This window comes from Bos indicus x Bos taurus, chromosome 3 (assembly GCF_003369695.1).
Source record: "Bos indicus x Bos taurus breed Angus x Brahman F1 hybrid chromosome 3, Bos_hybrid_MaternalHap_v2.0, whole genome shotgun sequence".
Taxonomy (NCBI): domain Eukaryota; kingdom Metazoa; phylum Chordata; class Mammalia; order Artiodactyla; family Bovidae; genus Bos; species Bos indicus x Bos taurus.
Window position 1 is genome coordinate 70110475 of NC_040078.1, and position 24382 is coordinate 70134856.

Consider the following 24382-nt stretch of genomic DNA (forward strand, 5'->3'; position numbering starts at 1 on the left):
CAACTTGGGAGCTTTAAAAAAAAATGTGCTTATCCCTGGACTTTCTCAGGTCTTTTGTGTTTTTCAACATTCTAAACATGATTCTAAGGGGCAAGAAATGTTGGAAAATGTTAAAAGTTTGGAGAGAAAAAGAACTGAGAAAGATTATAAATAGGGAAATGATTGAGAAGAAGGCATTCAGGATGCTGATGAAAGGGCAAATTCAGGGAGAAGAGTGTTAACAGGCCAAGTGCTACAGGATGGCAAGGAGATGGAGGACTCTAAATGACTAAAGGAAATATTAGTTCTTACTTTAAAGGCCAAAGAGAGAGTTCAGAGCTGTGACAGAAAAAAAGGAGTAAACCTGGGCATATATCCAGACAAAACTATAATTTGAAAAGATACAGGCACCCCTATGTTCATAACAGCACTATTTACAATAGCCAAGACATGGAGACAACTTAAGTGTCCATTGACAGACAAATGGACACAGATTCGGTTTGGTACATATAGACGATGGAGTATTACTCAGCCATAATGAATGAAATACCATTTGCAGCAACAGGGATGGACCTAGAGATTTTCACTCTAAGTGAGGTAAAAAAGACAAATGCCGTGTGATATCACTTATATGCAGAATCTAGATCACGACATGAATGCACTATGAAACGGAAGTAGTCTCATAGAGATTCAGACTTGTGGTTGCCAAGGGGGAGAGGAGCGGGGGAGGGAAGGACTGGGAGTTTAGGATTAACAGAGGCAAACCGTTACATTTAGGATGAATACAGAAATTAACACAACATTGTAAATCAACTATACTTCAGTAAAAATTAAGAAAGAATAATAATTTTTTTAAAAATAGAAAAGAGGAATAAAGAAAAATCTCAACAGAAACTTTGGAGCTTCCTGGATCCCATTCCTGATAAATTTTAGATGATAGCAGATAGTTATCAAGTTGATCAACTTTTAAAATGAGAGTATAAAATGGTATTTGTCAGAAGGAAAGCATCTGTGATGCAAATCTAAAAATAATTTATATGAAGACTTAGATAAATTATTGAAATATTAGGAAATGCCAAAACCACAACTCAGTGTTGACTACCTCATACAATTTTTATTTGATGTTCTGGTGTTTTTGTCTTTCAATTTATTAGCTCTATGGCTAACTAGTAATTTCTTTTTAAATATATATTTTTTATAATTTGATATTCTGAAAATACATTGTGAAATGTCTTCAACTTATAGTGAAAATAAATAGCAAAATAGTAATATATATGCAAAATTGTCTATTAAATGCTTTCACATTTTTATTTAACTTAGATGTCAGCACTCCTTTGGTATAAATATGGAAGGGATTAGAATTACTATTAAGCAGAAGAGGAAATGGAAGCCCTTGGAAATTGATTTGCTCAAGGACCTCCAACTTCTCTGTCGCAGTCAGAACTCAAACCAAGGCTTCTGATTCTTTGAGGTTTTTCACAGCACATTTATTTATTGAAATTTCTGTGTCTTAAGTTATCATTTCTGACTGAGGATAGTGAAAAGCTATGCCCACCTGTTCCACAGAGGCTGTGCCAGTGGCAAGCTCTGGTTTATGAGAAATAATGGGGAAAGAAGGTATAAGTATTTTGTCCTGAACAAAAAAAGATATCAGTTGTTTTATTCACAGAGTCTAAAGAAAGGAAAAATCCTGTCCTTGGACTCCAGGAAAATAAGCAGCAAAGTGATCCCCTTGAAAGCTGTTGATTTCAAAGTGAAAACTAAGAAAAATGTTATGATTTTTACTCAAATATTCCTAATGTTAAGGTTCCCTTGGAATGGTATTATAGTTCTGTTTTGAAGTAGACACCGAAACTTAGAGGCATTAAAAAAAATCATAATTTTATTTTTGCAATGACTATGTGATTTAAAAAGATAGTATATGAGTAAATATTATACACAGTTGTTTTTAAAAGTTAAGAGTTTCCCTAAAATATAGAGAAAAGTTAAGAGTTTCCCTAAAATATAGAGAAAAGTTAAATCTTGCTTTTCTGAAAGTCTGATACACTCAACAAACTCTTATTAAGAGCAGCTTTATAATATCTATTAGAAACATCATTCTACCAAGACATTTTGGAACCAAATCTCAGTAATCTTCAGGGAAGATAGTATCACTGATTCCTGGATCATCATGGTCATTATTTTCAAGTTCTTTATCATGTTCTTCATTAACATGTTTGCCACGTGCTTTTCCTGGGTTCCTTTTTTTTTTACGAATATATGATGTATTAACTTTTTCTTTAGGTTGTGAAGTTGTAGAAACAGTTTCTTTTTCCAAAGCATGTTGTAGGCAGTGGTAAAACCTGTAAAGAAATAAAACACTTCTGTTATGTATCTGTGTGTTCTCAAAAAAATGACTGAAATATACCTCAAACATAAAATTACATAAATCTGGTATCTCATGTTAACCTTAAGATATGAAATAAATCACAGAAATAATGTGCTTCTTGTTTTTATGATTGCTTATTTATGAAAAGAAATGCATTTTCAGTTCTTTAAGAACAGTCTTGAAAACTGGATTGGAATCACCTCTTGACAACCTCTATCCTACCTAATTTCTATTCCAGATGTAGGAGTCAAACAAAGGTAAAAAAAAGAACAGAAATATTTTTCTTAAAAAAAAAAATCATAACTGTAACAGAAGTCAATTTTAGAGAATTTGGAAAATATATGAAGTTACAGAATGACCTCCACATAATTACCTAAAAATAACCATTCTCAATATTTTTATTTTTTCCAGTTTATGAGTGTATTCTGAATTAATACATCTGTCCATGTATACATACACCTGTCTTTTATACAATTGTGATATTACAAAGTTTTACTTTGTTTTCTCAAATTTAATATTTATTGAAAACACTTTCCACATCACTAAATGAATTACAAAATAATACTTTTAAATGGTAGTATAACATCATGTCACTTAGACTGTCCTTTATTTTCAAGTTTGCCCAATATAAACAATGTTATAAACGTTTTGGAAATAATATGATCTGAGTTTTTAGCTATTTAGGATAGATACTTTGAAAGTAATTACATGGTTAAAAGGTATAAATATTTAAGGCTCTTGATAAATACTGTTTTCTAGAATGGGTATTCAAAAAAAAATATGCTCCTAACAGCAGAACTTGAGACCACTTCATTCATACAGTGAATATTACATCAAAAACCGCTTGACTTTGATAGGTGATAAGGGTCTCTCATTATTTAAGTTTTTATTTCTTTGAAAGTGAACATTTTTTGTTTATTGTTATTTGAATTTTTTACTGTAAATTATTCTTCTCCTTTACTCATTTTTCCAGTGGAGGGTTTGTGTTCATTTTTGGCAGACACCGGAAAGCAGCAAGTGGCTTGGTTTGCTCCGTGTGCTTCACATCAGTGCTCCACTGGGAAAGCTGAGGTTGCTAATTTCAACCTCATTGAATCTTGAATTCCTCATTTACAAAACTAGCTGTTATCCTGTACCTAGCACGGTTGTCAGAGGGTTGGTTATATATGTAAGTACCTAGCACAGACCCTGGCACTGATTAAGTTCTCAAATGTGACTATTCTTACAGAATATAAACTCCATGACACCAAGGACTCCATTTATCTTGTCATCTGTTCTGTTATATTCTTAGCATGGAGTACAGTGCAGCCACACCTGGTTAAAAATATGCCCAATAAGTGAATAAATAACAACTGAACAAAAATGGTAAACATCCGAGGTGTTATCCTAGGTCCCAAATAAAATGATCTAAAAGTTGAGAACACTTCTGCCATTGTTGAGATCTTATCATGCTTTTAACAGTTCCGCTCAGTTGTGTCCGACTCTTGGGGACTCCATAGACTGCAGCACACCAGGCTTGCCTGTCTATTACCAACTCCCAGAGCTTGCTCAAACTCATGTCCATCGAGTCAGTGATGCCTTCCAACCATCTCATACTCTGTCATCTCCTTCTCCTTCTACCTTCAGTCTTTCCCAGCATCAGGGTCCTTTCCAATGAGTCAGTCCTTCACATCTGGTAGCCAATGTATTGGCGTTTCAGCTTCAGCATCAGTCCTTCCAATGAATATTCAGAACTGATTTCCTTTAGGATGGACTGGTTGGATCTCCTTGCAGTCCAAAGGACTCTCAAGTCTTTTCCAACACAGTTCAAAGGCATCAATTTTACGGTGCTCAGCTTTCTTTATGGTCCAACTCTCACATTCATACATGACTACTGGAAAAACCATAGCTTTGACTATAAGGACCTTTGTCAACAAGGTAATGTCTCTGCTTTTTAACATGCTGTCTAGGTTGGTCATAGCTTTTCTGCCAAGGAGTAAGCATCTTTTAATTTCATGGTTGCAGTCACCATCTGCAGTGATTTTGGAGGCCAAGAAAATAAAATCTGTTATTGTTTACATTGTTTCCCCAACTATTTGCCATGAAGTGATAGGACCAAATGCCATGATCTTAGTTTCTTGAATGTTGAGTTTCAAGCTGGGTTTTTCACCCTCCTCTTTCACTTTCATCAAGATTCTTTAGTTACTCTTTGCTTTCTGCCAAAACGGTGGTGTCATTTGCATATCTGAAGTCATTGATATTTCTCCAGGCAAGCTTGATTCCAGCTTGTGCTTCATCAAACCCGGCATTTCACATGATATACTCTGCACATGAGTTAAATAAACAGGGTGACAATCTACAGCCTTGATCCTTTCCCAATTTGGATCCAGTCCATTGTTCCATGTCCAGTTCTAACTGTTGCTTATTGACCTGCATACAGATTTCTCAGGAGGCAGGTCAGGTGGCCTAGTATTCTCATCTCTTGAAGAATTTTTCACAGTTTATTGTGATCCACACAGCCAAAGGTTCTGAGGTAGTCAACAAAGCAGAAGTAGATGATTTTCTGAAACTCTCTTGCTTTTTCGATGATCCGACAGATGTTGGCAATTTGATCTCTGGTTCCTCTGCCTTTTCTAAATCCAGCTTGAAGATATGGAAGTTCTCAGATCATGTCCTATTAAAGAATTGCTTAGAGAATTTTGAGCGGTAGTTTGCTAGCGTGTGAGATGAATGTAATTGTGAGGTATTTTGAGCATTCTTTGGCACTGCCTTTCTTTGGGATTGGAATAAAAACTGACCTTTTCCAGTCCTGTGGCCACTGCTGAGTTTTCCAAATTTGCTGGCATACTGAGTGCAGCACTTTAATAGCATTATCTTTTAGACTTGAAACAGGTCCATTGGAATTGCATCACCTCCACTAGCTTTGTTCGTAGTGATGCTTCCAAAGGCTCTCTTGACTTCAGACTCCAGGATGTCTGGCTCTAGGTGAGTGATCATACCATCGTGGTTATCTGGGTCATGAAGATATTTTTTGTATAGCTCTTCTGTGTATTCTTGCCACCTCTTCTTAGTATCTTCTGCTTCTGTTAAGTCTATACCATTTCTGTCCTTTATTGTACCCATCTTTGCATGAAATATTCCCTTGATATCATTAATTTTCTTGGAGAGATCTCTATTCTTTCTCATTCTATTGTTTTCCTCTATTTCTTTGCACTGATGACTGAGGAAGGCTTTCTTATCTCTCCTTGCTATTCTTTGGAACTCTGCATTCAGATGGGTATATCTTTCCTTTTCTCCTTTGCCTTTTGCTTCTCTTCTTTTCTCAGCTATTTGTAAGGCCTCATCAGACAACCATTTTGCCTTGTTGCATTTCTTTTTCTCTGAGATGATCTTGATCATTGCCTCCTGTACAATATCATGAACCTCTGTCCATAGTTTATCAGGCACTCTGTCAGATCTAGTCCCTTAAATCTATTTCTCACTTTCACTGTATAATCATAAGGGATTTGATTCAGGTCATACCTGAATGGTCTAGTGGTTTTCCCTACTTTCTTCAATTTAAATCTAAATTTTGCAATAAGGAGTTCATGATCTGAGCCACAGTTAGCTCTTGGTCTTGTTTTTGCTGACTGTATAGAGCTTCTCCATCTTTGGCTACAAAAAATAAAATCAATCTGATTTTGGTATTGACCATCCGGTGATGTCCATGTGTAGAGTTGTCTATTGTGTTGTTGGAAGAGGGTGTTTGCTATGATCAGTGTTCTCTTGGCAAAACTCTGTTAGTCTTTGTCCTCCTTCATTTTGTATTCCAAGGCCAAGCTTGCGTGTTACTCCAGGTTATCTCTTGACTTCGTACTTTTGCATTCCAGTCCCCTATGATGAAAAGGACATGTTTTTTTGGTGTTAGTTCTAGAAGGTCTTGTAGGTCATCATAGAACCATTCAACTTTAGCTTCTTTGGCCTTAGTGGTTGGGGCATAGACTTCAATTACTGTGATATTGAACGGTTTGCCTTGGAACCAAACAGAGATCATTATGTCCTTTTTGAGATTGCATCCAAGTACTGCATTTTGGACTCTTGTTGACTATGATGGCTATTCCATTTCTTCTAAGGGATTTTTGCCCACAGTAGTAGATATAACGGTCATCTGAATTAAATTTGCCCATTCTAGTCCATTTAGTTCACTGATTCCTAAAATGTCGACGTTCACCCTTGCCTTCTCCTGTTCGACCACTTTCAATGTACCTTGATTCACGGACCTAACATTCCACATTCCTATGCAGTATTGTTCTTTACAGCATTGGACTTAATTTCATCACCAGTCCCATCCATAACTGGGCATTGTTTTCGCTTTTGCTCCATCTCTTCTTTCTTTCTGGAGTTATTTCTCCACTCTTCTTCAGTAGCATACTGGGTACCTACCTGGGGAGTTCATCTTTCAGTGTCATATCTTCTTGCCCTTTCATACTGTTCATGGGCTTCTCAAGGCAAGAATACTGAAGTGGTTTGCCATTCCCTTTTCCATCATGCTCTTATATCCTATTATAATGGGAGATTATGACAGGAAGTTTTTGACATCTACAGGATAGATTGCTATCTGAGCCAATTATGTTCTTTATTTTAATTCAATAAACAGGCTAAGTTCCACTTGCAAAAGCTCTAAAACTGCCCTTAGAAAACCAAGCTAATTGCCTCTTCCCAAATACTTCACACAATGCTAAGATATACCTAACATGATTACCACATTTCCTATCCATATTTTAAGAACTTATGTAATCACCACTATACATCTTGATATTTATCACCATTCTTGGCAGATAACTAGGGCTAAATGGTATTTCTAGAATGAATAAATCAATCTCAAAGAGGGAGGTACAGTGAAAGAGAAAACAGTACTTTACGAATTAGAGCAAAAGGTTTTGAAAATTTTAAACTGATATTTATTTTAGATCCCATAACATGGTCACAACCTTTTCATTTAATGTATTCCTTATATCCTTGCTTAACTGAAACCTGGTTCCCCACAAACACACCACTGCCTGCATTCCTGTCAAGTGGAGAATGCTTACTCTTTCAGTATCCTGCCCACCAGAGAGGTGAACGATAAGGTAAGAATTCACCTGCCTTACCAATACTTTTCCAGACTAAACTCCTTTATCAACCCCTCAGATTATGTACCAATATTCTGTTCAGTCCTTTACACTCATGAAAACTTCTACACTTGGCCTGATCTTTGTCTCCAGGTCTTGCCATTATCCTGGGTGACTTCAATGATTGGTTTTCTTCTCATTTTCCACACTGCCTATATAGCATAGTTTTTAAAAATGCCTCAGTAGAATGACTTGCTTTATCTAAAACAAATCTAAGCATGCTACAAAACGGTATGAATCACCCTTATCTGATCATAAGAGGCTATTCATGATGTTCAACATTCTCTTCTATCAGTCTCTCCCCAACCCTGCTCTTTAAACTTAGGTAACCAGGTCTTTTCTCTGGATTCTACTGTATTCCTAGAAAATTAAAGATAAGATTAAATTCCTCTTTTATGAGCACAGCGAATTAACAGCTGTGTAAAATACCTTGTTGACCACACTAAAAAGGTAATTAAAGAGGAATGGGTGTGTTACTTCTAATCTTCCATTAAACAACCTAAGAATTCAAAGCTATAATCCTTGGGGGACCAAAGAAAAAAGTGGTAAAAAGGAACAAAGACCTTTTCCGTGTTGAGAGCCAAGAATACAATTTCAACTACTTTTTTTTCTTTGTTAAGGGAACTTTTAAAATGTCCTTTGGGAAACTATCTTACTCAATAAGTCAGAAATTTGTTTCTCAATTACATGTTTTCTTCTCATGCTATGACCCTTTACACAGCATTCCAAAGCCAGATTCTCAAAGTATATTTTTCTCAACTTTCAAAGGCAACAAAAAGAGCTGGGAGAATAAAAAGAAATACATGCTCAGGCAACTCTTTTTCTGCTCCTCTCCAAAGAAAAGCAAGTTGTCTTCCGTTTTTCCACCTCTGTAGTCAAGATTATCATGACACAGAGCAACTTGTATATAGTTCTCTTCATGACAGAACTTTTCAGACCAGCTCTGGGAAAACGAATTTTTGTTCTTCAGATCAGTTAGGGGACCATGGGCAATAAAAAGCTGGTATTTCTGACTTCTTAAATAGGAACATACAATTAATGAAATCTTAAGCACAACTTCATGTCCTTTTGCATGCGTGCATGTGTGTAAAGTTGCTTCAGTTGTGTCTGACTCTGTAATGCTATGGACTGCTTCTCCAGGCAAGAGTACTGGAGTGGGTTGCCAGGGGATCTTCCCAACCCAGGGACTGAACTCGCATCTGCTGTGTTTCAGGTGGATTCTTGTAACCCTGAGCCACTGGGGAAGCCCTCACACCCTTTTAGGCTTCTATTATTCACAAATAACAAAAGAAGACTATTCTCATATATTATGTATTTGGATTTTTAACTGATTTTAAACTCTAGCATTTTATTAAAAAACGTATGTGACAGAACCTGTGCCAGGTGCTAAAACAAGTAAGAGATGGCCTGAGCCCTCAGGGAGCTCAGGGTTTGATGGGAGCGGCAGAGCTGTAAAGATACATTCAATGTGCCACGAAAAAGCTAAGATAAAACAGGAGAACATGGGGCACTCAGCTCCAAGAAAGATCAAGAAATCCTCCGTGGGGAAAAAAAACCCAAAGCCTGGGCTGAATCGCAAGGATGAATGGGAGCTGGTGAGGTGAATTCCTCCCTCTTCTGGCACAGAGAGGAATTATGAGAGGAAAAACTGAGGGGAGAGGACATCCAAGGAGAAACTACCAGAAAATGTATGTTTTCCCTTTATATTACTTACTTCTCTGACCATAAGTATATAGAGAATTGTGTGAGTTATTTATTTACCAGCTTTATTTCCATTAAAAAAAGTAAGACTTGACTCCTCCTCCTCCTCTACCCTCATTTCTATCTGCTGCCACGTTAGGATTATGCTCTGCAGGATCATTCCCATTCACCTTGCTACTTAGAGTCCTGTTACTTCTTACCCAGACTGTGTAGCAGGTCTATTCTGGTAGCCCCATCAGTAAGCCATCTTACATGTCTTCCAGAATAATGACCTTAAGTCTGTGAAGCCATAAAAGTAGCACTATTTTTTTTTAAGTAGCACTACTGTTAGAACAAGTCTGTCAAATAAATTCAGCAAGCATTTATTAACCACTGTTTTCCTACCAGACACTCAGAAAATGATAAGAAACTATACTTGCCTTTGGGGAGCTCAATATAATGTATTGACTTTTAAGTTCCTTTATTATTTATGATTAATTCAATAAAGTTATTGGGTTTCTACTCTATAAAGTTTTAGGATAAGAGATATTTAAAGTGTGGGTATGTATGGACATGTGTTTGGTTGGTATCTGTGTGTGGGGGGAGTTAGTCCTATTTAAAAGGTGACCATCTTGAGGTGGGGGAAAAAGACATACATGCAATTAAATAAGTGTAATTCAATATGGTTCACATTTCTCTTTGCACTGAGGCATAACAGTAATAATGTTTGTAAATGTTAAGACTCTGAACCAAGGAAATTGTTAAAAAAGGTTGAGACTAAGATAAGATATTAAGGAAAGGCTGCTGGGATATTTGGTTAGATATGTTCAATAGGTTACTAGATATATGGGCCCAGAACTTGGGAGATATTTGGAAGATCTACCGCAGGTGCCGGTAATGGTAAAGAACCCTCCTGCCAATGCAGGAGGCATAAGAGATGTGGGTTCAATCCCTGAGTTGGGAAGATTCCCCTGGAGAAGGGCATCCACTTCTAGTACTCTTGCCTGGAGAATCCCTATGGACAGAGGGGCCTGGAGTGCTGCAGTCCATAGGGTCTCACAGAGTCGGACATGACTGAAGCGTCTTAGCAACCAGTGTCTGGGGAAGCTAAAGCAATGGGCCATGGGAGGAATCTTAGAGAACAATAGTATTTAACCAATAGGTAGAATAACAAGAGAAACCCAGAAGGAAGCTAAGAAAAAGCACCGGAAGGAAAGTAGCAAAGTGATGTCACACAAATGCTTACCAACAGGTGTAAGAAAAATGCTCAATGTCATTAATCATCAAGGAAATGCAAATCAAAATCATAATGAGATATCACCTCACACCTGCCAGGATGGCACTTATCAAAACAAAACAAAAGACAAGTGTTGGCAAGGATGTTGAGGAAAGGATGCCAGTGAACTGTATAATGGCTAAAATTGTGAATTTTATGTTATGTATATTTTACCATAAAAAAGTAAAAACCAAAAAACCAACCATTAGAAATATTTACTTTTTTGCTCTAATTTGCTTAATTTTTATCAATATTATATGCCAATATACTTGGACTTTTTATTCTACATTTTATTTAACATTTATTTTCTTATTACACAGGTGGTGAGAAGAGGAACATGGCTAATTTCATCCAATCTAAGTCAGTCTTGATCTCTTATTAACAGCTACAAGCCCTCCTCTTGTAATTGGTAAATAAACCTCCAAAATTCCCATGTTTCACCTGGAAATCATTATAGATGAGATTATCTTACTCTTCCCATGAAGAAGTGGGCTTGGGAACCGTTTTTTATGAAAGAGACCTCTTGCTATTAAAATAATATTTTAACTTTTGATTATCACATTTCAAGAATATTTCTTGTTGCTAGAATGCTACTCATTAGGATTCTGACTTTTAAAACTTCTCTTATTACAGCTGTTTGAATTGTGAAACTTTGGTCCCATGACAAACCAATTTTATACTCAACATCTGATTGCAGAACTCATCACCTCCAGTGTTTAATTTTTCTCTTTTCCACATCAGAAGAGTAGCTCTTTTTCTGCATTTGGTTGAATATACAGCTGTTCCCCAAGGAGCTCCCTAATTTGTTCACTCTTTCTGAATTCACATGTAATCTTCTAATCAGTATCTTAAGACACTTTTTACCCTTCTTTAATTTTTCACTGATTTTATATGATGAGCATGACTCTCTTGATAGCAGCATGCACACTATAATCTCAAAACATATTTTTGAGTCAATGGATTTAAAGCATAATTTGATTTTATAGTTGGTGAACGTGGCTCAATTAACTTCACCAGGTGTATAGTTAGTTCATCCTGGGCTATATTTATAATCTTGTTGAAATTCAAGTAAGAAAACAGAAACTGATTTCCTACCTCCTACTTTTTCACCAACAGTCTCACAGTTAGAATACTAACAAATGTAGCCAACTTTTGGAATGGTACCAATAAATACTGCAGCCTGGCACACTGCAGTCCATGGGGTTGCAAAGAGGTAGACACGACTTAGCAACTGAAAAACCACCAATAAATACCTATGTACAGTTCAAACTCTGTAGCCTGGTGGAATGGAGAAGGCAATGGCAACCCACTCCAGTACTCTCGCCTGGAAAATCCCATGGACGGAGGAGCCTGGTAGGCTATAGTCCATGGGGTCGCTAAGAGTCGGACACAACTGAGCGACTTCACTTTCACTTTTCACTTTCATGCATTGGAGAAGGAAATGGCAACCCACTCCAGTGTTCTTGCCTGGAGAATCCCAGGGACAGTGGAGCCTGGTGGGCTGCCGTCTATGGGGTCGCACAGAGTCGGACACGACTGAGGTGACTTAGCAGCAATAGCAGCAGCCTGGTGGAATGGCTGGGTACCTTCAGTTACTTTCTTGAAATCACTTTTAATGCCCACAGACAGCCACAATATGTCATGAATTAATTAACTTATCTCCAATGTATCTTGGCTGATATAATTTATATGGCATTGCTGGGAGAACTGAGAAATAGTCACTTGCATAATTTTGTTAATTTTATGGTTCAAATAAGGAGCTCTGGCTGAAAAAGCCTGGATGGTGATACTGATGTAATTATAGGTTTATTCTCTGTATGAGTCAGTGAAGAAGGAGAAAGGCTATCCTAAGAATCATGACATGACACAGATGGGGCCTGTCATTCGATATATGCTGTCTAAAATATGCTAAAATTGTTAAGACAGATACAAGAAAACTGAAGCCAAGAGAGTTAAGTTGTGGTGGGTGTAGGATTTGAACTCGGTTCTGCCTCTGGAACCCAATTCTACCTCTTTCCATCATGCCACTCTGCAGCCAGAGTGGCTTCTGGCTTTAGCTGTTTCGTAAAAAACTCTAGGTATTAAAGAATGTTAAGGTATTAAAGAATGTTAAGCAGACGAGTTAAGCAAGAGGATTCCTTTTCATTTTACAGACAGGATTCTGATGGTAATACGGAGAATGGCTAAGCAGAGAGACACCCTGGAAACATTCTACTCTTAGATCAGTAGTCCTGAATGAAGAATGTGGCAGGAAGGGTGGGGAGAGAAGAATGAGTCAGGAGTGATTTCGGCAGTGATTGACTGGTTGTGAGGTGACCAAACGAGTGCTGCTGCTGCTGCTGCTAAGTCTCTTCAGTCGTGTCCGACTGCGACCCCATAGACGGCAGCCCACCAGGCTCCCCCGTCCCTGGGATTCTCCAGGCAAGAACACTGAGTGGGTTGCCATTTCCTTCTCCAATGCATGAAAGTGAAAAGTGAAAGTGAAGTCGCTCAGTCGTGTCCAACTCTTAGTGACCCCATGGACTGCAGCCTGCCAGGCTCCTCTGTCCATGGGATTTTCCAGGCAAGAGTACTGGAGTGGGGTGCCATTGCCTTCTCTGGACCAAAGGGGTGGGGAGAAAGCAAAAAGGAAATAATAAATGACAATGAGATGATTTCTTCAATAACTCAGAAATACACATTTTACTGATGGTAGGTTAGTGGCATTTATCTTCGTATATAAAAAGCAGCATAATTGTCACTTCTTTATATCAAAAATTCTATTCTGAGGAAAAAGTTGAGAAAGAGTAATGTAAAATTAATCAAGCAGAAACAAGGGAAATATAAAGATGTGCACGGACAGCCATAATCCTTCTGACTGGGACAATTATGCCAATTCAAATCTAATTCATGACAAGAGCTGAGTTCTGATCTAGCCAGAGGTATAAAATATTTATCAGATTAAAATTAACCAGGCTGTTCTCCTCAAAAGGAGATTTTAAGTAATCTTCAGTAGGTCCCATCCCGGGGGCAGAGTGTACCATGTCCCTGGCTGCCTTCGGCTGGATCAGTTATGTCCCTGTGGCTGCTTCGCTCTCACCTGAGTGACTGTTTCTCCTTAATGCCTGGTGCTGGCAGCTGCATGTCCCACTCTTCTGCCGGAGCTTCCTCCGCTTTGTGCCCCATGAAGTACCCACTGCAGTTTGGCCTTTATGTATACTATGTGCTGAGTCTCTTCAGTTGTGTCCGACTCTGGGCAACCCTGTGGCCATTACCCCACGAGGTTCCTCTGTCCGTGGGGTTTCCCAGGCAAGAATACTGGAGTGGGTTGCCACTTCCTTCTCGAGGCATCTTCCCAAGCCAGGGATGGAACCCGCATCTCTTATGTCTCCTGCACTGGCAGGCAGGTTCCTTACCACTGGCCTACTCTCATCAATTATTTTCATTATCTTTATTATTCATGATAAGGCTACAAATATAAAAGCAGCTGGGAGTATAAACTGGAGATGATGTGTATTAATATTTTCAAAGAAGACCTAGGTATATAAGACTAACATGGAAATATATCATTAACATACCTTTCAATTCTCTTCTTGTTTTCTTCCATTTTTTGGTTTGCTATCTTTAACAGGAAGTTGATATATTCCTCTGTCACCATCAGTTTTCCTTGATGGCTTAAAGGAACTTCTAAGCCATGTGTGCTCCGGACAGCCTACAAGGAACAATTTAGATTGGATGACTTATGTACTAGAGATGCTGAAGATAACTAAAGAACAGTCAACTCAGGGCTGTGTTTATATATAGTTTAGCTCCATTACAGCACTTAGGTTTGCACTTTGATACAATTTAGTCAAATACAGTTGAATCAAAGGAGAGTAAATAGATTTTCCCATCATATAAAGTCATTTGCAAAGAAAATCGTTTTATACATTGTCTTTCAGAGAAGCAGATATTATCAAAGAGCCCAATAAACTTAATAGTATCAATCTCACTAAATCTAAGGAAGTTTTAATACACTATTTAAATAAAATAAATGAAACCTCAACAGAAGTTTTAAGGAAAAATCAAAATGGCTTGGATGCTGAAGGGCCTCTTAGCACTGCTTCTGCAGGGTGGTTACAAGATAAAGCAGGCCTGTTCCATCACACAAAGTGGCTGCTTTCTTGATGCTTTAGGGTTGCCAGTCTTAGTAACCCCATTGAGGAAACAGTCAGCATGTTCCCAGTAAACCCAAACACTGGATATAGGTTCAGAAACAACAGAAACTCTTATGAGGCAGAAAAATTCATTCAACGAGCCTTTACTGAATGTCTGCAATTATCCAGGCCCCACAGAAGGTATGAAGATATAGGATGAATACACATGCTGCTACTACTGCTGCTAAGTCACTTCAGTCGTGTCCAACTCTGTGCGACCCCATAGACAGAAGCCCCCCAGGCTCCACCGTCCCTGGGATTCTCCAGGCAAGAACACTGGAGTAGGTTGCCATTTCCTTCTCCAATGCAGGAAAGTGAAAAGTGAAAGGGAAGTCGCTCAGTCGTGTCCGACTCTTCGAGACCCCATGGACTGCAGCCCACCAGGCTCCTCTGTCCATGGGATTTTCCAGGCAAGAGTACTGGAGTGGGGCGCCATTGCCTTCTCCGATGAATACACATGGTCCCCATCTAAAAGACAGCTAACACGTCTGAACAAAAAACCAAGTGAACAAAGAATCACAATCCAACACGGTACTAAGAAGAAACACATAAATGTGCGTGTGCACGCACGCATGTGCCACACACACACACACACAAAATACTAAGGAAACGTATTCAGTAGAAGAGGAGCAACTGACTGAGACAGGTGGTGGTTTTATGGGATTTTAAAGCATACATATAATTTCACCAGATGTAAAAATGGGAGAAGGGGAGCATTCAGCCAGAGAAAGAACTTTTCTATAGTAACAGGACACGAAAAGCATAATACATTCGGGAAATGACCAACAGCATTTTATCTGGCTGGCGTGGAAGCATGCTAGTGGAACATGAGCATAGATAAGGTAGATGCAAAATAGTTTAAGTATATAAGGTCTTGAAAGTCAGAGAAAATACCAGGTGACCTTGACTTCTTTAAAACGGGCATTCTGACACTACTGGCTAGAGGGACTGAAGGAAAAGATGGGGAGGACGAGGACCAGGCAGGAGACTGCTGTAAAGACAGAGGTGAGAGATGAAGAGGGCTTGAGTAGGGGCAGTGGAAGAGGGCTGGGAGAGGTGCAGTCCGGAGTGAGGACTTAGAGGTAGATGTGACAGATCTGTCACTAACTTAATATAGAAGACAAAGGAGAGAAAGGTGGAAGAGTGGTTCTGTTTTTGCTCGGGCCACCAGATGTACATAGTGGGGAGGGAGATGTGGACTCAAATCAGTACCATGAACTTTGCTTTTCTGTTTCCTCATGCTATACAGATGTCTTCTTTCGTAAGCCACCTCTTTTTGGAAAGCAGGTTATTTGTTAAAAATAGATAGAAAATTGGGAAGTCTTGGGAGCTAGAATGGAAGACAATCGGAAACACTACAAAAGCAAACAATGTGCACATTGCCAAACAGTAAACACGAACAGTAGCTACTGCAGGAGAGGGCAAAAGTCACTAGGGGCTGGCTTGGCCAGGAAAGGACTCAGAAAGGCTGTGGGACTTGCAAGGAAGTTTAAAGATCCTCTAGTCCAGGGGATGGCAGACTTTTTCTGTAAAAGGATAGATAGTAAATATGTTCAACTTTGCAGGCCATATGATGTCTGCCATTGTAGCACAAAAGCAACCTTAGACAGCAATTCATCAAACAGGGGTACTGGAACTAGTCTCCCGTGGGCTGGATGTGGCCCTAGGGCAGCAATTTGATAGATCCCTGACACAGCTGAAAAAGTTCAGTCCCTGATGGATCCCTGTAGAGGACTTTAGGGCCCATCTGTGATTCTTTGCAATACATCATGGTGCTCATTAAATTGGGCCGTGACTATTCAGAATGTGGAGGCCAAAGAGAATCAGGTTAAAAATAAGTGGTGTATGTGTTAATCGCTCAGTCGTGTCTGACTCTTTTGCGACGCCATGGACTGTTGCCCATCAGGCTCCTCTGCCCATGGGATTCTCCAGCCAAGAATACTGGAGTGGGTTGCCATTTCTTTCTCCAGAGGATCTTCCCAACCCAGGGATCAAAACCAGGTCTTCATTTCAGGCGGATTCTTTACCATCTGAGGCACCAAGGAAGCAGAAAAGTAAGTGGAGGGGAATATTATAAGGCCTCAGGTGTAAAGCTAAGAACTCTGGACTTTGCCCTGTACAGAACAGTCACTGAAGATTTCTGAGCAGGGAATGGCAGGACGATTTGAGTAGAAGGTTATTTGATAATCTGGATTACTTCATGATCAAAGAATTGCTTTTTACCAAAAGGTACCTTACCAGCATAGTCTTTCCTCTCTTTCCCACAGTTATGCCGGAGTTCCTGAAGCCAGAATCTATTGCCACTGAATGCTGTAAGAAAATAAATTTGTTAAATTCTGATCATCTGGCTAACCAGATAAACACTTTAGCTCTACAAACTGCTGAAACATAATATAACCTCAAATCTATAATTAGATAAAACATTAGTTGATTAAACGAGCATTGCATTAATTGTGGTAGAAGAGTTAAAGTTCCAAACTAAATCTACTCATATACCTATAAATTCAAGTATAATCACAAAATTTTACCAGAATCTGTGCATCCTGCAACTGTCGACACTGCACGTGAAGAACAAGTGGCTCGAATTTCAAAATGGCATCGCCCTTCGCTTTCTGCAGGGCCACAATCTAAATATACGGAAAATATTAGGATTAGACACAAATACATGATCCTATTCCTTGGTGACCCTTTATCCTATGTTCCTTCAATATTTCCAAGGAACTTTCACACTCATTCTGCATCGTTCTTCCACAGTAACTTTTCACTCTGCTTTCTTGGATCTCTTTCTCCAAAACTCATTCATCTGCTTATTCTTTTAAGAGACTTGATTTCTAATCCTCTCATAAACTATCTGTGGCATTCTTTCAAACCATACCTCAAACAAGTAAACTATTTACTTTATATTTTTAATGAATATGGAATGTAAAGACTGTACTGCTGCTGCTGCTGCTGCTAAGTCACTTCAGTCGTGTCCGACTCTGTGCGACCCCATAGATGGCAGCCCACCAGGCTCCCCCTCCCTGGGATTCTACAGACAAGAACACTGGAGTGGGTTGCCATTTCCTCCTCCAATGCATGAAAGTGAAAAGTGAAAGTGAAGTCGCTCAGTCATGCCCGACTCTTAGCGATCCCAAGGACTGCAGCCTACCAGGCTCCTCCGTCCATGGGATTTTCCAGGCAAGAGTACTGGAGTGGGTTGCCATTGCCTTCTCTGAAAGACTGTACTGCTGCTGCTGCTGCTGCTGCTGCTAAGTCACTTCAGTCGTGTCCGACTCTGTGCAACCCCACAGACGGCAGCCCACTAGGCTCCCCTGTCCCTGGGATTCTCCAAGCAAGAACATTGGAGTGGGTTGCCATTTCCTTCTCCAATGCATGAAAGTAAAAAGTGAAAGTGAAGTTGCTCAGTCGTACCTGACTCTTAGCGACCCCATGGACCGCAGCCTACCAGGCTCTTCCGTCCATGGGATTTTCCAGGCAAGAGTACTGGAGTGGGTTGCCATTGCCTTCTCTGAAAGACCGTACTAGATCTGTCTAAATGCTTTGTTGTTAGATTGAAGATTGAGACACATGTATTATTATGCTTCAGCTAGAATCTATTATGTGAACCGAGAACTTCCAGATGTTCAAGCTGGATTTAGAAAAGGCAGAGGAACCAGAGATCAAATTGCCAACATCTATTGGATCACAGAAAATGCAAGGGAATTCCAGAAAAACATCTATTTCTGCCTCATTAACTATGCTAAACCCTTTGACTGTGTGGATCACAACAAACTGTGGAAAATTGTTAGAGATGGGAATACCAGATCACCTAACCTGCCTCCTAAGAAATCTGCATGCAGGTCAAGAAGCAACAGTCAGAACTGAACATGGAACAACAGACTGGTTCAAAATTGGGAAAGGAGTATGTCAAGGCTGTATATTGTCACCATGTTTATTTAACTTATAGGCAGAGTACATCATGTGAAATGCTGGGCTGGATGAATCACAAGCTGGACTCAAGATTGCTGGGAGAAATATCAACAATCTCAGATATACAGATGATACACCACCCTTATGGCAGAAAGTGAAGAGGAACTAAAAAGCCTCTTGATGAAGGTGGAAGAGGAGAGTGAAAAAGCTGGCTTAAAACGCAACATTCAAAAAACAAAGATCATGGCATCTGGTCCCATCACTTCAGGGCATATAGATGGGGAACAAGAGAAATAGTGAAAGACTTTATTTTCTTGGGCTCTAAAATCACTGTGAACAATGAATGTAGCCATGAAATTAAAAGACGCTTGCTCCCTGGAAGAAAAGTTATGACCAACCTAGACAGCATATTAGAAAGCAGAGACATTACTTTGCCTACAAAGGTCTGTCTAGTCAAAGCTATGCTTTTTCCAATAGTCATATATGGATGTAAGAACTGGACAATAAAGAAAACTGAGCTCCAAAGAATTGATGCTTTTGAACTGTGGTGTTGGAGAAGACTCTTGAGAGTCTCTTGGACTGTAAGGAGATCATACCAGTCAATCCTAAAGGAAATCAGTTTTGAATACTCATTGGAAGAACTGATGCTGAAGCTGAAACTCCAATACTTTGGCCACCTGATGGGAGGAACTGACTCATGGAAAAGACCCTGATGCTAGAAAGATTGAAGGCAGGAGAAGGGGACGACAGATGGTTGGATGGCATCACCGACTCAATGGACATGAGTTTCAGCAAGCTCTGGGAGATGGTGAAGGACAGGGAAGCCTGGTGTGTTGCAGTCCACGGGGTCACAAAGAGTCGCACATGACTTGATGACTGAACAACAACAGAATCTGGACAAGGTAGTTGTTACTTCTGTCTGCCTAACCTACCTGCACCGTTCTCCCTCCTTCACATCATTTGATTCTGGTGCGACTGTCAGTTGTGACCCTGTCGCTCATGGCTCCCACTATATAATATCAGACAATGAGTGCCTGGGTCTGATCAAGGAGAGCATTCTATTCTACTGGCAAAGATAACTCATCTTGGCGGAGAACACCTCACCAGGCAGGATGACTCAGAATCCTTTGGAAATAATGCATGGATCTTAAAAGTGAACCTTTTTCTGCTGGGGTTGCTGGCAGCTATCTTTCCCACCACAAAGATTATCTGCAGCAGAAGAGAAATGCAAACATACAGAGAGAACCAGTACCCAGAGGAGACTGAGTGAGTACTCTGAAGACAACATTTAAGCGCCTGAGCCGGTAATGTAAAACGCCTGACTAATATAAATTTATATGAATGCACCTAAACATTTTATTTTAGGGAACTAAATAATACAGCATAGACAGCAGTCTCCCACAACTAAAAAAATAGCCATTGTAATGAGTGCTCTTTAGGCCTTGTAATCTGCAGTCATTAAAATTGTGCACATAAATTGAATTTTCTATTCTTTTCATATATATTTAAAGTGACTGTGAATTAAAGTTTATTTCTAAATTTACATATAAAAACTTACCACATCATCTTTCACACAGGCTTTGTGTGTAACCAGGAGCCAGCAACAGTTTTGTTTCTGAACCTCAGAGCCATTTACACTCTAAAATGAAAAAATAACATAATTTAAGTTAGTCACATAATATTTAGAAAATAAGAAGTACAATGTGTAGCATATTTCGTGCTTGTGCTGTTCTTAGTCACTCAGTCGTGTCCAACTCTTAGGCGATCCCAGGCTTCTCTGTCCGTGGGGATTCTCCAGGCAAGAATACTAGAGTAGGTTGCCATGCCCTTCTCCAGGAGATCTTCCCAACCCAGAGATCCAACCCAGGTCTCCCACACTGCAGGAGGATTCTTTTCCGTCTGAGCCATCAGGGAAGCCCATTTTAGGCTTTCTCCTAAGAATTAGGAATCACTAAGAACAACTGAATAGGCTTTTGGGCAAAATTAAACATAAAACAAAAATGAAATGAAATTATTTGAGATAGAAAGAAAGTAATTTGTTTATTAAGATAAAAATACTTAACATTTCCTGAAATATGGTCTTGTTTTTGTTAGGAGAAAAGGTATTATTACAAGGGGTTGTACACTAGTAGCCCCTAAGTTGTACTCTAGCTGTTTTATACGATTAGCAGAACATTAAAAACATTTTTTAAAATTCCTTTTGTAAGAAAGCACTGTTTCAGTCCCACACAGGACCTACCAGTTTTTACTGATGCCTGATCTGTTCATACCTTTCTATGTCCCTAGTCACTATAGGCATAAATTTGTGACCTCTGGATTAGACTTCATATGTAGCACCAAAGAGCACCAAAGAGCTAAGACTGAAAGTTCAGAATTTCAAGAAGGCAAATATTTTACCAGTATTCTTTGCTTATTAACTGTAAAAATGTTTATTTGTCAAGTTCTATTAGGTGCTTTGTATATAAACAGAAGAAAAGCTATGACAAACCTAGACAGCATATTAAAAAGCAGAGACATTATTTTGCCAACAAAGGTCCGCATAGTCAAAGCTATGATTTTTCCAGTAGTCATGTATGGACATGAGAGTTGGACCATAAAGAAGGCTGAGTGCCAAAGAACTATGCTTTCTAGCTGTGGTTTTGGAGAACACTCTTGAGAATCCCTTGAACAGCAAGGATATCAAACGAGTCAATCCTAAAGGCAGTCAGTCCTAAATATTCATTGGAAGGACTGATGCTGAAACTGAAGCTCCAATACTTTGGCCACCTAATGTTTAGAACTGACTCATTACAAAAGACCCTGATGCTGGGAAACATTGAAGGCAAAAAGAGAAGAGGGCAGCAGAGGATGAGATGGTAAGATAGCATTACTGACTCAATGGATGTGAGTTTCAGCAAGCTCTGGGAGACGGGGAAGGACAGGGAAGCCTGGCTTACTGCAGTCCACGGGGTCGCAGAGTCTGACTTGACTGAGCGACTGAACAACAACAATAAATATAAACAGATCCTATCCTCAAGGACAGCTGAGAAAGGATACAGGAAACCACATGCACTTTCTATGCAGTAAACATGGTTTATATATAAACTGTAATTTTTTCCAACTAACTTATTGAAATAATTCCAACAAATTGGAACTGCTAGGACTAAAAATATCCAAAATTTATTGTTTTGAGTCTAAACTATAATAGATTTCCCCCTACTATACAGAGGGGATTTCATCAATCTTGGCCCCCAGTGTTTATGTGGGTATGTTTCCTAAAACTGTACAAATGTTAATATTGGGCTTCCCTGGTGGCTCAGACAGTAAAGAATTCACCTGCAATGCAGGAGGCCCAGGTCAGATCCAAATATGGTATTGTAAAGAAATTGCTTTTTGTTTGCTACTGTTCAACTCAGTCATCTTCTTATGCTTAATCCTTACTAGTCACTCGTGTTATTTCATTTTCTTCTTCTTCTTCTTTTTGTTTTATTCATCTTGGTTTATCAATGTCTTTGTTACTGGTTTCCAAGAGCTCATTTATGACTAAGGTTAACCATTTGTCAGGCAATGAAAATGAAATACCATATTTTACTGTCAATTTACTATGATGTTTTATATTTTGGTTGTGTATTAAAATATAGTCATGCTGTGTTTCATGTAAATAAATCAATCATCATACTTCTACAAGGTGACTTTTATACATTAGGAACACAGGAGACTTTGCCATCTGGCTTTGGAATGGAGAAGTGTTGTGCTTCTCCAAATAACTGATCTGTTTTCACTGAATGACCTCAGTCAGGGACTGATGTTTCTGATCTAATGCTGGCTGCCCTAAATCTTACAACCAAATGTGTGACCCACCTCTAGCAAATTAACAGTCTAGTGATATATTTTCAGGACTAATGCCATTTCTGCTTTGTCTTATCTACGCTCCTTTTATCCAGATTTTCTCACTTTTTATTTTCCTTCTTGTAATGCCTACTTGTAAGTTGATCCAAATTCTTCCAGAAATAAGGCAAAGTGAAACAAGGTATAAGGTAACACATATAATGAAAAGATGTTCAGGAAAAAGTCCTAAAGGTAGTTCAGAAGAAGTAGTCATTGCTTCCAAGTGGACGTGTGTGTGTGTGCTCAGGTAGGAAAGGGGAGTTTGGGGAGGTGTGTCTCAGATATGCAAAGATGGAGGTAAACATTTCAGGAAAAATAAAGATGAACAAAGGCAGATAAATGTAAGAGGAAAAAGAGAATAGTTCAGTTTCAGTGACCAGCTTAAGATGAAGAGTCAGAGGGGAAAAACAGCTGAAGAACACCAGGGCTTCCCTGGTGGCTCTGACAGTAAAGAATCCACCTGCAATGCGGGAGACCTGGGTTCCATCCCTGGGTTGGGAAGATCCCCTGGAGGAGGGCATGGCAACCTACTCCAGTATTCTTGCCTGGAGGATCCCCACGGACAGAGAAGCCTGGCCGGGCTACAGTTCATGAGGTTGCAAAGAGTTGGACACGACTGAGTGACTAAACACAACAAAGCACAAAGTATTTCAGCACAGATGAGTGACACACACAAACTGTGCTTTATAAAGGGGAATCTGTTACCAGCGTGTAACTTGGTTTGGAGTAGGGAGACTGGTAGTTCAGTGACCTGTTAGGAAATCACTGCGTAAATTCAGATAAGACAGGGCAGGAGAAATGAGGGAAGAGAGAGAAAGCAAGCCAAGCAATGGAAGCAAATAAGAATGAATAGACCCTGCTAACTTGGGAGACATTCACATGACCTGTCAGTGAGAGATCTAAAGAATGAGTTTACAAGCATGGTGTCTTGCAAGCTCTGAATTCAATCTTAATGTTAAAGTGAATACACAGCTAACTTTTATAGTGCACTTAATATGCCAGGCAGGGTGCTAAAGTTTTAAAGTTGTGTCCAACTCTTTGTGACCCCGCGGACTATAGAGTCCATGGAATTCTCCAGGCCAGAATACTGGAGTGGGTAGCCTTTCCCTTCGCTAGGGGATCTTCCCAACCCAGGGATCGAACCCAGGCCTCCCGCACTGCAAGCGGATTCTCTATCATCTGAGACACAAGGGCTTCCCTCGTGGCTTCCTAAAAATTACCAGAGTTGTAATAATGGAGTGGGCCACTAGGAGGCAGTGAACTCCTTAACCATAGCGAGCAGCAATCAACTGGTTAACAATGGTTTGTTAGAGCTGTCGACCAGAAGGGAGCCGCCTCGCCAGACTAAAAATCTTTAAATCTCCTTAGTATTGAAAAAATTAAAATTCCCTTAGTGTTTACAAAAAAAAGTCTCTAACCCTTGCAACTCAACATCATTCCCAGGCTAGTAGTTTCAGCATCATTTGGGGGCTTGTAAGAAATGCAGATTATGCCCTAGCCTTGACGTATAGAATCAGAATACGTATTTTAAAAGTTCTCCCAAGTAATTAATAAACACATTAAAATTTTAGACACATCGGTTTAAGTAACGCTGTCAGTTTAAAGAGACCGAGATCACCGATCAGAGAACAAATTAGGCAAGCTGGGTTGGGGTGTTACATCGGGCGGGTGTAGGAGTTCCCGTCGTGCACACTACAGGGCAGGGCTGGAAGGGCACAAAGGGTCCTCACCCCGTCTAGGAGGATGATTCGGCCAGCGCAGGAACTGGTGGTGAAAAACTGTTCTTGCCCATTTAGGAGCTGCACAATCTCTAACACGTCCTCGTCCACACTGCCCTTCCGGCTGAGGTCCGCTTTGCTCAGACACTGCGCCTTCCACCTCTTGAACTCTGCGCTAAGATCCATGCGACGAAAGAGTTAGAGTCTGGACTTTTCACGTTAGCCTTGTTTTCCCTGGAGGCAGCCATATTGACGTCAATGGTGGCCGGGAAGGTCCAAAC

At 39.6% G+C, this 24382-nt stretch overlaps 1 protein-coding gene across 1 annotated transcript; it reads right to left on the reverse strand.

Annotated features, from left to right (window-relative positions):
* Nucleotides 1–1834: 1834 nt before the first annotated feature.
* Nucleotides 1835–24381, reverse strand: TYW3 (tRNA-yW synthesizing protein 3 homolog). The gene is made up of 6 exons (XM_027536871.1): nucleotides 24114–24381; nucleotides 20075–20155; nucleotides 17136–17234; nucleotides 16846–16917; nucleotides 13990–14123; nucleotides 1835–2321 (listed from the first exon to the last, which is right to left on the reverse strand). Exons 1-6 carry the CDS (start codon nucleotides 24285–24287, stop codon nucleotides 2105–2107), a joined length of 777 nt encoding a protein of 258 aa, XP_027392672.1. The 5' UTR covers nucleotides 24288–24381; the 3' UTR covers nucleotides 1835–2104.
* Nucleotide 24382: the final 1 nt, after the last annotated feature.